This window comes from Melanostigma gelatinosum (assembly GCF_949748355.1).
Source record: "Melanostigma gelatinosum genome assembly, chromosome: 2".
In the NCBI taxonomy this organism is placed as follows: Eukaryota; Metazoa; Chordata; class Actinopteri; order Perciformes; family Zoarcidae; genus Melanostigma; species Melanostigma gelatinosum.
This window is the reverse complement of record NC_136635.1, coordinates 8214061-8232080: the sequence shown is the minus strand read 5'-3', so window position 1 is coordinate 8232080 and position 18020 is coordinate 8214061. Positions and strand designations below refer to the sequence as shown.

The following is an 18020-nucleotide window of genomic DNA, read 5'->3' as shown; positions in this document are numbered from 1 at the left end:
TTCACAAGTTATTACTCTCAGTTTTCTAATTCAACTGGATGGATTATAAATAACACATAGACATACATAAATAACTGTTCTTCTCATTTAAAGTGAAATGAGGTCTGGATTAAAGGATATGAATATGTGTTTGACTCCGTAAGTGTGTGTCGATGTGTGAATGAATGGCTTCATGCAGAGATGCATGCATGTACAGCACTGCAAACTTCAACGTCAATAATAAACACACAGTTGAATCAACACCTCTGTGAAAGTTTTTTACAAAAACTAAACATTCATATCTGAGCTGTTGTAGTGGATTGTATTAGATTATATAGTGCCTAACAAAGTGACCAAGGAGTTTAAACTAACAGTAAAATGACTGAGTTGCTTATTTTACTGGTGGACATCTGTAATACATGTAAAACATAATATGTTTTACATATGTTTTGTTACATTATGTTTTACATATTATGTAAAACATAATGTAAAAAACATGTAAAACATAATATGTTTGGTCCCCCAATCGCATGGTCTACAGATTGAATTGGAGGATGTCAGTTCATCAGTGACGTCATAGGTCCAGGATTCCATTCGAGAATGGAATCCTGGACCTATGACGAGAATGACGAGAATGACGAGAATGGAATCCTGACTAGAATTCTAGCACCTGACCGTGATGTGTGGTCAGTGTCTCTCTTTTGACTCAAAAGACCTGTTGAGACCCTTGAGACAAGTCATCGACCAAAAAGCTCTCTCAGAAAATGAAGATGAGCTACTGGAACGAATCTTCACTCGGGTCAAGCGCATTGTTGATTTCTCCCCGTCTGGAGGGAAAACTTTGCGACGCAGTCGTCAATGTCGAGGACGTAACGTTTGAGATCAACAAGGTCTTCCTGTATCGATGCAGCACGTACTTCCAGTGAGTTGGCTATCTGATGTATATATATATATATATATATAGATATATGCTGTGAATGTATATCCTTCAAATGAGCAGAAAGTAATTGTTAATGATGAAGTCTGGGAGACTAATCACGATATGTGATGAATTACATACGTTCATGGAGCATTTCTGACAAGTTTGACAAAGAGGAGAAGATATAATATATCAGCTATAGTCTCTCAGATCCATAGTAATGTGCTTTTAAGCAGATTAGTGTTGATTAGTAGCATTGAGTAGTTTGTGTGTTCAGAAAAGTGACTGAATTAATTTAATGCAACAAAATGAAAAGTAATTGCAAACACTTGAGATGGTTAATTCGACACACAAATTGAAGGAAGAAGCTGTTCACTGCTGCACAAAAGCTGAGATGAATTGTAGATTGTGGTGAAACAGCTCCAGAGAGATCACAAAAGAAAACAAAAATAGCATACAACATGAAGTATTACATATTTGTGACATTTATTTGACAGCGACATTCTTATTGCCAGTTACACTCGGAATGATGTCCGGCGGTTTACGTATTGTACAATTTCCCTTTAATGCAAAATGGTGTCATATGTTGATTTTGTGAATGCTTATTTGAAAACGTGATCATTGTTATCAATGAGACAATGAGAATGAAAATCTGAAGTCTGTTTCCAATCCTCTGCTCTGTGTTTATTCTGACCCGCAGGGCTCTCTGGAGTCGCTGGTCACCTCCAGACAAGGAGGTCTTCCACATACCCGGCCTGTCTCCGGACATGATGCAGCTCATCATTGAGTTTGCGTACACCGTGGGGGCGACCGTGGCGCACTGAGTTAAGAGGTCGTCCGTGAACCGGAAGGTTCACGGTTCGATCTCCCACTTGGATGTGTCAGATGTCGAAGTGTACCTGAGCAATACACTGAACCCCCGGCTCCCCGGGCGCCTGTCATTGGCAGCCCACTGCTCCCTATATACAGGGATGGGTCAAATGCAGAGACAAATGTCCCCCTTAAAGGGATAAAGATAGAATGAATTCTATTCTATTCACCGGCTTGGTCTCTGTGACGGAGGAAGACGTGCAGGAGCTGCTGCTGGCAGCCGATCAGCTCAACGTCATGGGCGTTGTGCAAACTTGCTGCGACTTCCTGGGCGAGCAGCTCTGCCCAGAGAACTGCATCGGCATCTTTCAGGTCACCGACACCTGCTTGTCCATCGAGCTGCGGCTCAAGGCCTACCACTTCATCGTTGACCACTTTGAGAAGGTGGTTTTGTCCGAAGAGTTCCCGCAGCTCTCCGTGCAGCAACTCGCCGACATCCTCGGTAGAGACGACCTCAATGTGAGCGAAGAGAGCCATCCTGTGCTGGATCTGCGGTGCTGAGTCGCGAGTGCCCGTCAAAACCTCCCGTGGCGTAGATGCACTCGCCCAGCACAGCGATGCTCACGTAGCATCGGCGGTGGTACATGGGTGGCCCCTCGTGCCAGGTGCACGTGCTCACGTCAAACCTGCGCACGCTGTTGAAATGATCTACCCTGTTGAAGCTGCCGACGCAGTAGATGCTCCCCTTGAGGACGGCGGTGCCGTGGTAGGCGCGAGGACCCACGTCTTGGTCTGTCACCTGCATCCAGAGGTCGGTGCTGACGTCGTACGACTCGATGCTGTTCGTTGGATCGGCGCCGCTCCAGCCCCCTATGGCCAACAGGAGGCCGTTTGCCAGGCGAGGGCGGACGAGAGGGTTGCTGAGATGCGCAGAGGGTCTGAACCTCATGATGGGACTTAGGATTTCGATGACTGCCCTGACCATGTGCAGGCACTCAGCGTTGTTCTTCACCAGCTCATTGGACATCACGTTCAACCTCAGGTAGTCCTTACTCAACACCAGTCGCACATACACAGAGACCGCAGCACCGCAGCGAAAAGCAGACATCGCAGTGCTCTTGTCTAAGGTATATGTTAACCTTCTGTCACCAGATTTAGTTAAGACCATATCCTCACTACTCCGTGTCTAGTTGGCTGGTTACATGGTTGAAAAAGATACAGTCCGCAGTAGTGCGGTCATGGTGTTCTTTTTGCTGATACTGTTTCTTGCGTACCGTCTCCTTGGTACAAGGCTTTAGGAAATCCAACCTTGTCCGGATATGTCTGTGAAGAAACAGATCAGCCGGGGACTGTCCAGTAGTGCAGTTAGGCGTAGTCCGATATTGTAGCAGGAACAGTGAGATCTTGTCCTCAATGTTCAGTGAAGCAAGCTTTTTCATACCTGTCTTGAACGTCTGAACATATCTCTCTGCCAGACCATTTGTTGCTGGATGTCCAGGTGCACTTGTGGTGTGCAGAATCCCATTCTGCTTGGCAAAAGTCTGGAACTCGTCTGATGTGAATGTCGTCGCATTGTCTGTCACAATTTGTTCAGGGAGACCGTAAGAGGCAAACAGTCTCCTGAGCCTGGTGATTGTTGCTTGAGAGGTGATCTGTGACATACGAAACACTTCCATCAGCATTACTGTGCTCTTCTGATTTGCGATAGACAATGTGGTAGTCATACGCTGACAATATAATCGCCCACCTCTGAATGCGTGCTGCGGCCAGTGTAGGCAGGCTCTTGTTCTCCCTGTATGTACCCCATGAAATGATACTCCTTGCAGCCCCAGTATCTATTTCCATCTCTAACCTCACCTCAGCTACAGTGAATATTTCTTTATACAGGTCAGCATCTTCACTTGTGACAGTCAAAATTGTGAACACACCCAATTCAGCGTCTTCTTCAGCTTCCACATATTTTGTGTGTTTCTTTCTTCTGCCCCATGAATGCCTTTCACTCTCTGCCTGTGCCTTGGACCGACATGCCTTTTTAATATGCCCAGTCTTGCCACAGTTATGGCGTTTAGTCTCTTTAAAACGGCACTCATCTGGCTCGTGATTCTTTCCATTGCACCTGTAACAGTTCCTTGTCCGCTGTGGCCTCACCTTGTGAATGCTTGCCGCCCCGACACTTTCACTTTCCATCCCTCTCAACTGACGTGCGTCTCTGTCGGCAGTCTCCATGTTGAGCGCGATCTCAAAAGACTTTGCAAAAGTAAGATCATTTTCCGAAAGTAGTCTCCTCTGGCAGCCCTCGTTTCTTATTCCACTGACGATCTCGCAGTGATGCGTCCAAGTTGGCGCCGAACTCACAGTTAGATGCGCATTGTTTCAACTCTGCTACATACTGAGCCACCGGCTGGTTAGCTTTTTGGTTACACCGGTTAAAGCGAAACCTTTCAGCTACTAATAAGGGCTTGGGCTCATAATGTTCCTTTAGAACGGCCACTATTTCGTCAAACGTCTTATCTTTTGGCTTCCTGGGCTGCACCAGATTTCTCAAAAGCCCATAAGTAGCCGCACCCATGACACTGAGAAGCGTAGCTACTTGCTTATCTTCGGCTACGTCGTTAGCTTCGAAGAATTGTTCCATCCGTTCAATGTACGCGGACCATTGTTCATTTTCTGGCTTGAATTCGTCAATTCTCCCAAACAGGGCCATCATACTCACTAGTACTGACACCGAGTGTCTCTCCTACCCTGCGAGAACGTAGTTTTATCCTCGTCGCCAATTTCTGTGATGTATTCTCGAGGCGGACACACACGTAGCGTTGTTACTTTTATTTTTAATGCTGAAGATGCAAGTCTAAACTAAATCTGGTGACAAAAGGTCAACATATACCTTAGACAAGAGCACTGCGATGTCTGCTTTTCTGTGTAGGTGCGACTGGTGTTGATGAGTAAGGACTACATGAGGTTGAACGTGATGTTCAATGAGCTAGTGAAAAACAACGCTGAGTGCCTGCACATGGTCAGGGCAGTCATCGAAATCCTAAGTCCCATCATGAGGTTCAGACCCTCTGCGCATCTCAGCAACCCTCTCGCCCGCCCTCGCCTGCCTAACGGCATCCTGTTGGCCATTGGGGGCTGGAGCGGCACCGATCCAACGAACAGCATCGAGCCGTACGACGTCAGCACCGACCTCTGGATGCAGGTGACAGACCAAGACGTGGGTCCTCGCGCCTACCACGGCACCGCCGTCCTCAACGGGAGCATCTACTGCGTCGGTGGCTTCAACGGGGTCGAGCATTTCAACAGCGTGCGCAGGTTCGACGTCAGCACGCGCACCTGGCACGAGGGGCCACCCATGTACCACCGCCGATGCTACGTGAGCGTCTCTGTGCTGGGCGAGTGCATCTACGCCACGGGAGGTTTTGACGGGCAGCGCTACAGGCCCGAGACCAGCCAGTGGAGTCTCATCGCGAGCACGAGCATAGGGGGCATGTTGGAGCTGTAACGGCTGTAAATGAAATAAATGTTTATTGTGCATTGAACTGCTGTTCCTCCAGAGATTTTCTTTTCAACTTCTCAGTTTGTGCAACTTCTAAGTTTTATGTTCTGTGAGGGGGGTGCTGTGTTCCACCTGCAGACACACACGGGTTGATCCAGAGTGCATCATTGTAACATTAACGCCTTAATACGACAAATACGAATTGCTGTGTTTCATGCGTTCAGGTTTTCACATCGGCCACCGTATTTCTCCTACTCGCTTGGCACAGCTTGAAAAAGTTTAGCTGGTTGCAATCTGCATCCTCCCCGCTAGATGTCGGCAAATCTACCAAATGCACAGAGTACCTTTTCAATACATTGTATTCATATTTGAAATCACCTTGTTCTGAGAAGTCAAAAAATTGCCTTTCTGCAGTGTAATCAAAAACAAAATTGGTGTTACAGTATATCTAATATCAGTTGTCACATCATTTCAACACTCTTTTGTAGTTCTCATCGGGTAAAGTATAAAGCAGGGGTATTCAACTCAAATTCCAAAAGGTCCAGATTGAGAAAATCTCCTTGGACAAAAACATTACAATAATATCGAACTCGCGCTATTTACTGCCATATATATATATATATATGAATATATTCAAGAAGCCTAATAGTAGTAACAACGTCTCTGTCTGGTCAACAACTGTCAAATCAAAAAAAGTACACATCAATTATATTTTCACAAGTTATTACTCTCAGTTTTCTAATTCAACTGGATGGATTATAAATAACACATAGACATACATAAATAACTGTTCTTCTCATTTAAAGTGAAATGAGGTCTGGATTAAAGGATATGAATATGTGTTTGACTCCGTAAGTGTGTGTCGATGTGTGAATGAATGGCTTCATGCAGAGATGCATGCATGTACAGCACTGCAAACTTCAACGTCAATAATAAACACACAGTTGAATCAACACCTCTGTGAAAGTTTTTTACAAAAACTAAACATTGATATCTGAGCTGTTGTAGTGGATTGTATTAGATTATATAGTGCCTAACAAAGTGACCAAGGAGTTTAAACTAACAGTAAAATGACTGAGTTGCTTATTTTACTGGTGGACATCTGTAATACATGTAAAACATAATATGTTTTACATATGTTTTGTTACATTATGTTTTACATATTATGTAAAACATAATGTAAAAAACATGTAAAACATAATATGTTTGGTCCCCCAATCGCATGGTCTACAGATTGAATTGGAGGATGTCAGTTCATCAGTGACGTCATAGGTCCAGGATTCCATTCGAGAATGGAATCCTGGACCTATGACGAGAATGACGAGAATGACGAGAATGGAATCCTGACTAGAATTCTAGCACCTGACCGTGATGTGTGGTCAGTGTCTCTCTTTTGACTCAAAAGACCTGTTGAGACCCTTGAGACAAGTCATCGACCAAAAAGCTCTCTCAGAAAATGAAGATGAGCTACTGGAACGAATCTTCACTCGGGTCAAGCGCATTGTTGATTTCTCCCCGTCTGGAGGGAAAACTTTGCGACGCAGTCGTCAATGTCGAGGACGTAACGTTTGAGATCAACAAGGTCTTCCTGTATCGATGCAGCACGTACTTCCAGTGAGTTGGCTATCTGATATATATATATATATATAGATATATGCTGTGAATGTATATCCTTCAAATGAGCAGAAAGTAATTGTTAATGATGAAGTCTGGGAGACTAATCACGATATGTGATGAATTACATACGTTCATGGAGCATTTCTGACAAGTTTGACAAAGAGGAGAAGATATAATATATCAGCTATAGTCTCTCAGATCCATAGTAATGTGCTTTTAAGCAGATTAGTGTTGATTAGTAGCATTGAGTAGTTTGTGTGTTCAGAAAAGTGACTGAATTAATTTAATGCAACAAAATGAAAAGTAATTGCAAACACTTGAGATGGTTAATTCGACACACAAATTGAAGGAAGAAGCTGTTCACTGCTGCACAAAAGCTGAGATGAATTGTAGATTGTGGTGAAACAGCTCCAGAGAGATCACAAAAGAAAACAAAAATAGCATACAACATGAAGTATTACATATTTGTGACATTTATTTGACAGCGACATTCTTATTGCCAGTTACACTCGGAATGATGTCCGGCGGTTTACGTATTGTACAATTTCCCTTTAATGCAAAATGGTGTCATATGTTGATTTTGTGAATGCTTATTTGAAAACGTGATCATTGTTATCAATGAGACAATGAGAATGAAAATCTGAAGTCTGTTTCCAATCCTCTGCTCTGTGTTTATTCTGACCCGCAGGGCTCTCTGGAGTCGCTGGTCACCTCCAGACAAGGAGGTCTTCCACATACCCGGCCTGTCTCCGGACATGATGCAGCTCATCATTGAGTTTGCGTACACCGTGGGGGTGACCGTGGCGCACTGAGTTAAGAGGTCGTCCGTGAACCGGAAGGTTCACGGTTCGATCTCCCACTTGGATGTGTCAGATGTCGAAGTGTACCTGAGCAATACACTGAACCCCCGGCTCCCCGGGCGCCTGTCATTGGCAGCCCACTGCTCCCTATATACAGGGATGGGTCAAATGCAGAGACAAATGTCCCCCTTAAAGGGATAAAGATAGAATGAATTCTATTCTATTCACCGGCTTGGTCTCTGTGACGGAGGAAGACGTGCAGGAGCTGCTGCTGGCAGCCGATCAGCTCAACGTCATGGGCGTTGTGCAAACTTGCTGCGACTTCCTGGGCGAGCAGCTCTGCCCAGAGAACTGCATCGGCATCTTTCAGGTCACCGACACCTGCTTGTCCATCGAGCTGCGGCTCAAGGCCTACCACTTCATCGTTGACCACTTTGAGAAGGTGGTTTTGTCCGAAGAGTTCCCGCAGCTCTCCGTGCAGCAACTCGCCGACATCCTCGGTAGAGACGACCTCAATGTGAGCGAAGAGAGCCATCCTGTGCTGGATCTGCGGTGCTGAGTCGCGAGTGCCCGTCAAAACCTCCCGTGGCGTAGATGCACTCGCCCAGCACAGCGATGCTCACGTAGCATCGGCGGTGGTACATGGGTGGCCCCTCGTGCCAGGTGCACGTGCTCACGTCAAACCTGCGCACGCTGTTGAAATGATCTACCCTGTTGAAGCTGCCGACGCAGTAGATGCTCCCGTTGAGGACGGCGGTGCCGTGGTAGGCGCGAGGACCCACGTCTTGGTCTGTCACCTGCATCCAGAGGTCGGTGCTGACGTCGTACGACTCGATGCTGTTCGTTGGATCGGCGCCGCTCCAGCCCCCTATGGCCAACAGGAGGCCGTTTGCCAGGCGAGGGCGGACGAGAGGGTTGCTGAGATGCGCAGAGGGTCTGAACCTCATGATGGGACTTAGGATTTCGATGACTGCCCTGACCATGTGCAGGCACTCAGCGTTGTTCTTCACCAGCTCATTGGACATCACGTTCAACCTCAGGTAGTCCTTACTCAACACCAGTCGCACCTACACAGAGACCGCAGCACCGCAGCGAAAAGCAGACATCGCAGTGCTCTTGTCTAAGGTATATGTTAACCTTCTGTCACCAGATTTAGTTAAGACCATATCCTCACTACTCCGTGTCTAGTTGGCTGGTTACATGGTTGAAAAAGATACAGTCCGCAGTAGTGCGGTCATGGTGTTCTTTTTGCTGATACTGTTTCTTGCGTACCGTCTCCTTGGTACAAGGCTTTAGGAAATCCAACCTTGTCCGGATATGTCTGTGAAGAAACAGATCAGCCGGGGACTGTCCAGTAGTGCAGTTAGGCGTAGTCCGATATTGTAGCAGGAACAGTGAGATCTTGTCCTCAATGTTCAGTGAAGCAAGCTTTTTCATACCTGTCTTGAACGTCTGAACATATCTCTCTGCCAGACCATTTGTTGCTGGATGTCCAGGTGCACTTGTGGTGTGCAGAATCCCATTCTGCTTGGCAAAAGTCTGGAACTCGTCTGATGTGAATGTCGTCGCATTGTCTGTCACAATTTGTTCAGGGAGACCGTAAGAGGCAAACAGTCTCCTGAGCCTGGTGATTGTTGCTTGAGAGGTGATCTGTGACATACGAAACACTTCCATCAGCATTACTGTGCTCTTCTGATTTGCGATAGACAATGTGGTAGTCATACGCTGACAATATAATCGCCCACCTCTGAATGCGTGCTGCGGCCAGTGTAGGCAGGCTCTTGTTCTCCCTGTATGTACCCCATGAAATGATACTCCTTGCAGCCCCAGTATCTATTTCCATCTCTAACCTCACCTCAGCTACAGTGAATATTTCTTTATACAGGTCAGCATCTTCACTTGTGACAGTCAAAATTGTGAACACACCCAATTCAGCGTCTTCTTCAGCTTCCACATATTTTGTGTGTTTCTTTCTTCTGCCCCATGAATGCCTTTCACTCTCTGCCTGTGCCTTGGACCGACATGCCTTTTTAATATGCCCAGTCTTGCCACAGTTATGGCGTTTAGTCTCTTTAAAACGGCACTCATCTGGCTCGTGATTCTTTCCATTGCACCTGTAACAGTTCCTTGTCCGCTGTGGCCTCACCTTGTGAATGCTTGCCGCCCCGACACTTTCACTTTCCATCCCTCTCAACTGACGTGCGTCTCTGTCGGCAGTCTCCATGTTGAGCGCGATCTCAAAAGACTTTGCAAAAGTAAGATCATTTTCCGAAAGTAGTCTCCTCTGGCAGCCCTCGTTTCTTATTCCACTGACGATCTCGCAGTGATGCGTCCAAGTTGGCGCCGAACTCACAGTTAGATGCGCATTGTTTCAACTCTGCTACATACTGAGCCACCGGCTGGTTAGCTTTTTGGTTACACCGGTTAAAGCGAAACCTTTCAGCTACTAATAAGGGCTTGGGCTCATAATGTTCCTTTAGAACGGCCACTATTTCGTCAAACGTCTTATCTTTTGGCTTCCTGGGCTGCACCAGATTTCTCAAAAGCCCATAAGTAGCCGCACCCATGACACTGAGAAGCGTAGCTACTTGCTTATCTTCGGCTACGTCGTTAGCTTCGAAGAATTGTTCCATCCGTTCAATGTACGCGGACCATTGTTCATTTTCTGGCTTGAATTCGTCAATTCTCCCAAACAGGGCCATCATACTCACTAGTACTGACACCGAGTGTCTCTCCTACCCTGCGAGAACGTAGTTTTATCCTCGTCGCCAATTTCTGTGATGTATTCTCGAGGCGGACACACACGTAGCGTTGTTACTTTTATTTTTAATGCTGAAGATGCAAGTCTAAACTAAATCTGGTGACAAAAGGTCAACATATACCTTAGACAAGAGCACTGCGATGTCTGCTTTTCTGTGTAGGTGCGACTGGTGTTGATGAGTAAGGACTACATGAGGTTGAACGTGATGTTCAATGAGCTAGTGAAAAACAACGCTGAGTGCCTGCACATGGTCAGGGCAGTCATCGAAATCCTAAGTCCCATCATGAGGTTCAGACCCTCTGCGCATCTCAGCAACCCTCTCGCCCGCCCTCGCCTGCCTAACGGCATCCTGTTGGCCATTGGGGGCTGGAGCGGCACCGATCCAACGAACAGCATCGAGCCGTACGACGTCAGCACCGACCTCTGGATGCAGGTGACAGACCAAGACGTGGGTCCTCGCGCCTACCACGGCACCGCCGTCCTCAACGGGAGCATCTACTGCGTCGGTGGCTTCAACGGGGTCGAGCATTTCAACAGCGTGCGCAGGTTCGACGTCAGCACGCGCACCTGGCACGAGGGGCCACCCATGTACCACCGCTGATGCTACGTGAGCGTCTCTGTGCTGGGCGAGTGCATCTACGCCACGGGAGGTTTTGACGGGCAGCGCTACAGGCCCGAGACCAACCAGTGGAGTCTCATCGCGAGCACGAGCATAGGGGGCATATTGGAGCTGTAACGGCTGTAAATGAAATAAATGTTTATTGTGCATTGAACTGCTGTTCCTCCAGAGATTTTCTTTTCAACTTCTCAGTTTGTGCAACTTCTAAGTTTTATGTTCTGTGAGGGGGGTGCTGTGTTCCACCTGCAGACACACACGGGTTGATCCAGAGTGCATCATTGTAACATTAACGCCTTAATACGACAAATACGAATTGCTGTGTTTCATGCGTTCAGGTTTTCACATCGGCCACCGTATTTCTCCTACTCGCTTGGCACAGCTTGAAAAAGTTTAGCTGGTTGCAATCTGCATCCTCCCCGCTAGATGTCGGCAAATCTACCAAATGCACAGAGTACCTTTTCAATACATTGTATTCATATTTGAAATCACCTTGTTCTGAGAAGTCAAAAAATTGCCTTTCTGCAGTGTAATCAAAAACAAAATTGGTGTTACAGTATATCTAATATCAGTTGTCACATCATTTCAACACTCTTTTGTAGTTCTCATCGGGTAAAGTATAAAGCAGGGGTATTCAACTCAAATTCCAAAAGGTCCAGATTGAGAAAATCTCCTTGGACAAAAACATTACAATAATATCGAACTCGCGCTATTTACTGCCATATATATATATATATATGAATATATTCAAGAAGCCTAATAGTAGTAACAACGTCTCTGTCTGGTCAACAACTGTCAAATCAAAAAAAGTACACATCAATTATATTTTCACAAGTTATTACTCTCAGTTTTCTAATTCAACTGGATGGATTATAAATAACACATAGACATACATAAATAACTGTTCTTCTCATTTAAAGTGAAATGAGGTCTGGATTAAAGGATATGAATATGTGTTTGACTCCGTAAGTGTGTGTCGATGTGTGAATGAATGGCTTCATGCAGAGATGCATGCATGTACAGCACTGCAAACTTCAACGTCAATAATAAACACACAGTTGAATCAACACCTCTGTGAAAGTTTTTTACAAAAACTAAACATTGATATCTGAGCTGTTGTAGTGGATTGTATTAGATTATATAGTGCCTAACAAAGTGACCAAGGAGTTTAAACTAACAGTAAAATGACTGAGTTGCTTATTTTACTGGTGGACATCTGTAATACATGTAAAACATAATATGTTTTACATATGTTTTTTACATTATGTTTTACATATTATGTAAAACATAATGTGCACCATTCAGTGAAATGGCTTCTGTCAAAAGCAAAATGACACTGTTTACAGTGTGGACATTTGTTTTCTGTCTGTTTTGGATGTGAAGCCGCACAACTGCTCTGTAAAATACAAGGCTTTATTCCCCACTTGTTTTCGGCTGCCTTGCTTTCGTTCTGTGCATGTAAACGTTACATCCTGGTTTTCAGACACCTCGGTTAAAACAGCTCGAGTATTCTGAGAGGAACCAGGAAACTGACAACCTGATCCAGGTTTCTGATGTTCTGGTGTTCCATGTGAGGATGATAACATGTAAATGCTGTGGTGTGGCATTTGAGACGGTTTCTGGTTGACTTTTCACCATCAATTAGTCACATGACAGCTCTGGAATGCTCTGCCTGCAACTCTACGCCGCGCAGATACTTTTAAGAACCAGCTCAAAACCCACCTGTTTAGGCTGGCGTTTGAGTAAAAAGTAAACCCATGTCCCAGACCTGCTCTTAAAATATGTTTTACATTTATTATTTTTTATTATTTTTTATTTTTCTCTGTGTATGTAGTTTATTGACCCTAGGGTCACATTGTGTTTTTTATGCTTTTAAATGTCTGCTCTGTTAAGCACTTTGTGATACTATTGTCTGTGAAAAGCACTGTATAAATAAAATTCATTCATTCATTCATTCATTCATGACTGGAGAAGACTGTAGACAAGAGGAACATAAATTACCATAAATACAAGATATACAAAACCATACAGGTCTTTCTTTTACAAAATAAAATATCACGTTTTTTATCCATTATTGGGTAGAAAAGGTTGAACCCTGTTCATACAATAACAACAATAACTTTCACTGCTCTTTAAATCTAAGTTTGTGGACAGTTGAAATTGAATTGAATAAATAACGGTTCACCTGGAAACATCCCTATTTTGATGAAATGCACTGTACTCACTGTATGCAACAGATACCCCCAAACAATATGCTGATGGTAGAATATTTTTGCACACATGTTACTGAAGTCAATTTTGTGTGGATTTTCTATATCATATTCGATATATCTTGCGCTCCAGTCCTGTTCTGGAAGAGATGTTTTGGTGTGATGTCAAATCACATTACCAAGAACTTTACGTTCAATTTCAGCCACATTTAAAAGTTCGCAGAGATAAATTAGAGGACATGCCTATAAAATGATATGAAATAAAAGACATTTAATTGATTCAACTGAAATGGTGCAGCAATAAACATGACATCTTGTGTTTAAGCAGTTCACTCAACGAGTGTATCGGTTCGGCGAATGTTCTACGTTGGAAACGTCAGTGTTCTAGTGAAAAGCTTCGACCGAAGAGCACACGGCATGCTGTTTAGAGCACCAGTGGGTTTGTGTTTGGACCTTCTGTCGCCCATCAGAAAGGCTCAAGTAGTTTAACCCTTGAACCTCTCAAAATGTTTGAATTTGAGGCGCACCTTCATGCTGATGCGACCTGTTGTCTCCTGTCTCGTCTCAGGAGCTGCCGGGCAGTGCGGGGAGTTTCTGGCTGTGTCTGACGGGCGTCAAGCTGTCTTCTGACCAGAGTCCCGCTCTGCTTCACTAATGTCTCACAAGCGGCCACCTCCGTGTCGGGGGGGGGGAGGAGGGGTCAGCAAGCAGCGCCGGCATCCTGGACGGGGCCTCGCCTTGACGGACCTGGAATCGGCTCGGGAGGATCCAGCTCGACTGGTATCCTGTTCCTCCTCCTTGTCCCCGCAAACAACATGCACACGCAAACACATGCACGCACACATGCACATCTGCACTGACGTAGAGCCTCCCTCAGCGCCTGCAGCACCCCGCTTAGCCTCTCCTTGCCTCCCTCCCTCCCTCCCTCCCTCCCTCTCTTGACCTACTATTCTGTCTATGCAGTCACTCTGACCCCCAACTACAACCTCAACCTTCCCCCCTTACTTCCCGGGACTGTTGTTTCTTGTCTCCCCCCCTGGGTTTTTAAGAGGGCTTCCCTATGCAGTCAGCCTGGCGAGCATGCCGCTGTCAGTGGTGTCGTCGGCTTGGCCGCTCACTCGGCCGGGTCTGACGGGGACCTGAGCTCCCGGCAGACTTGTCCTCCATCCTATGGGACCCTCAGCTCAGGGGGGGAGGGGACTCTTACCAAGTAGCTACGCCTCTTCCTCTTTCTTCACGGGCCTTTCCTGTTGGACGCACACATAGCAGAACTGGGTCTATTTCAGATGGACAGCCATATTTTTTCGTTTCTTTCGTTTCTTTCTTCCTGTGTGCGCGCACAGTAAACCCGCCCGAGACCGAACTCACTAATTACTAAACGTCATGTGCAGAAACACTCATGTATGAAACCTGTATGTTAATTAATAAGACCTTATGGAATGTTGACAATGATAATTAACAAATATTGATGAACTTAAAGTGGTAATTCCTCATGTCTGCATTTCAAATAGGAGTGGAGTGCACTTCACAAGTGTCTAGCAGGAGTTTCCACCCCCCCCCCCCCCCCCACCCCCAAACCGCTCGCCGACCTAATGACAGCTCTCCCGTTTCTACCGGGAGATTAAACAAGAAAAGCGCTTTCTTTTTCTCTGCTTCTTTCCTCGTTCCCTTTTTTCCCTCTTTCTCGCTGTCGTTTATTCGCGCTCTTTCTTTCTTATTTCCAAACAGGAAACGGTAGCACTAGAAATAGGCCAACAGGGGAGGAAAGTCACGACGGAATGAGACGTATGTAGGTTAGGAAACCCTTCTCTTAGGCTTTGTCAATGAATGAAAGAGATGACTCAAGTGCGCTTTACAAGGTTGCTCGGCAGAAGTGCACTTTCCGAAGGCTATTTGACTGAGAAGCAGCTGGAGAGAAGTCGATGGCGTTTGTTTTACTTAACGGCCTCAGGTGAACTTTAGTGGCACTTATCAATTCACACTTTATTATTTCTCCCTCAAACTGAAACTGGTTTTGAGACCTCAGATGTGAATAGAAAATGCTCATCTTCAGCCGGACAGTGACATGTCCAATATGAATATGCTTTATATGATATATATGTATTAGAGGTATATTTTCAGCCAGTGAGCTATCTTCTTCAGAGATGTCAACCATTCCTCAGTTGTATGAACAGTTATTATAAAGTGTCGAACAGTTATAACTTAATTCACCCCCTTTACTGAGGAGCATTTTGACATGTGTAGAGTACATTTATTATATACTTTATTCTAATTAATATAATATAACAGAGTCCTTATACAACAATTGGCCAATATAAAGTTCTTTAAGAATTTTAATGATGTTGATTGATCGTTGTAACTAAACCAAAGGTTGGCACTTAACTCAGAGAGCGTATTTAACATTGCTGTTTTTATTTTAAATTTAGGTTCAGATTTTGTTGTTGTTGTGTTTGTTTGTTTGTTTGTTTGTTTGTTTGTTTCTTGGGTTCTGGATGTGGGAGAATGTAGCCAATTGTAGCGCATGAGTCCGCTATGCAAATCAACCTTCCCTCACGATCCTGTATCAGAGACAGTCAGGAGGCAGACACACCCACCCACGGGCGCTCTCATGGACTCTGGCAATGGCAGGCAGAGGTGCAGGAGATCTCATGTTTAATGCTGCTGGGGAACTTTGTTGTTCTGCAATCTAACTGCTAAGTTTCAACCGACGGAATGCAAAAAGAGAGCAACAAGTAGGGAGCGAGCAAAAAAAGGGAGAAAGAGAGCGAATGAATGTAAGCCAAAGGATGAAAGTGTGTGTTTGCGAATGCTGTGGTGGTCAGAGACGAGAGAGGTTTGGAGAATGCAGACGGTTCACCGTATGTGGGTGTGTGTAGACTGTGTGTGTCAGTTGTGGGGTGGTGTTGCTCGGGGAAAGAGGGAACCTGTATTTTTGCAATAAAGTTATTACCAATGCACTCCCACAGGGGGCGTAACCACCGTACAACGTCTGTCTCGTCATTTGTTGGTGGAAAGATCAGGAGTAAAGATGATGTCCACCTGTTTCAGCCTGAGAACTGCAGTGACCTAGTACAAGACAAACAAGCATGTTCCACTTTCTGTTTGTGATCATTTATAAAAATCAATGACTTTATTTCTGCATGGAATGTTTACAATACTGCATTTAGTTTATTCTCTGAGGAATCCTTTAATACATTGTCATGGTGTTTGTCATTTCACACCACACAGGTTACTTACATTCTAGAGCTCAGAAAAAGCTCCTGCCTAAATATTTGAACAGGTGTCAGCGCTTACACATGAAAAATTACCTAAATTACATGTCACATCACTCATTTCTGTAGAAATAGTATGTTAGAAATGACAGGTATTAGAAATGTAAAATTAAAGAAAGCGCTCGGTTGTGGGCTGTCTCAAGGGCCTTGTGTCGTGATAAGAAACAATATCAATCATATCTTTGAAAAATGCACATGCACACAAAATATCCAGATGTTTTCTTAATTAGCCATTGTACTTAACTCCTATTGTATTCGGGGAGTGATGGCTGCTTGGGCAAAGACATACAATTCTAATTTAATTACATAGTTTTCATGATACAAGTAATGCCATTTATACTTTTAATTGGACAAAATGCAACATGCTGAGTCCTTTTCTTCATCCTCCACAGCTGAGCCACCCACGCCCGCCACCACATACTCTTTCTGACGGGACGTACCTTCCAGATTTTCCTTTTAGTTACCATCATTACAAATATTTGTAGCCCATTTTATTGCAGTGTCACCTAATTTAAAGTGCTTGCAGGTTCATTAGTAGCAATTTGATGAACAGACGTTGGCGTTAACCGTCTTTCTGCAGCAGGTACGCACAGTAGAGCAGAGCTGCTTTTTAGCGGAGGACAGGAGGCAGAGCCTGGAGGACAGATTGCAAACTGTTGATAAGGTTGTGAAGGAGGTCAAATGCTGCGTCCTTACCCAGAGTAAGGGAACTGGTTACAGTGAGACATTGTGGTGTATCTTGAGATTCATATTTCTTAGGATATCAGTGATTTCAAAACTGTGTGCATTTGGTATTTGTTTCAGTGCAGAAAAGTATCTCATTGATTGTAAAATATATTGTATGGAGATCACTGGCTTATAATTTAGAGCAGACCTACTGTGTAATTATGCACAATATTTTTTGAATTATGAAAAAACACAATCGGCAACTGTAGTTTAAAAACAAAATGTCAACAGTTTGCAAATGTAAACAACTTTATTAAAGCGTGCTGCAGACTTTATTTTCCAAGGTTAATTGGAGCATCAACGATAGATATTTTGCTTGATCTTAAGCATAGTCCGTGTATATACTGGACATAATGTTGGTCTAAAGCAGGGGTATTCAACTAAAATTCCAAAAGGTCCAGATCGAGAAAATCTCCTCGGGCAAAGGTCCGAAACATTACAATAATATCTAGCTTGCGCTATTTACTGCCATATATATATAAATATAGTCAAGAAGCCTAGTAGTAGTAACAACGTCTCTGTGTAGTCAACAACTGTCAAATCAAATAAAGTACATCAATTATATTTCAACAAATTATTACTCTGTTTTCAAATTCAACTGGATGGATTATAAATAACACATAGACATACATAAATAACTGTTCTTCTCATTTAAAGTGAAATGAGGTCTGGATTAAAGGATATGAATATGTGTTTGACTCCGTAAGTGTGTGTCGATGTGTGAATGAATGGCTTCATGCAGAGATGCATGCATGTACAGCACTGCAAACTTCAACGTCAATAATAAACACACAGTTGAATCAACACCTCTGTGAAA

At 44.4% G+C, this 18020-nt stretch overlaps 1 protein-coding gene across 1 annotated transcript; it reads left to right on the top strand.

The window, feature by feature from the left end:
- Positions 1 to 1918: 1918 nt before the first annotated feature.
- On the top strand, positions 1919 to 13860 carry LOC306789958 (uncharacterized protein; the record flags this gene model as incomplete). The annotated part of the gene is made up of 7 exons (XM_079286062.1): positions 1919 to 2068; positions 4791 to 4841; positions 5073 to 5194; positions 7507 to 7591; positions 8031 to 8135; positions 12479 to 12565; positions 13774 to 13860. The coding sequence occupies 7 exons, from the start codon at positions 1919 to 1921 to the stop codon at positions 13858 to 13860; spliced, it is 687 nt and encodes a 228-aa protein (XP_079142188.1).
- Between the last annotated feature and the right edge of the window lie 4160 nt (positions 13861 to 18020).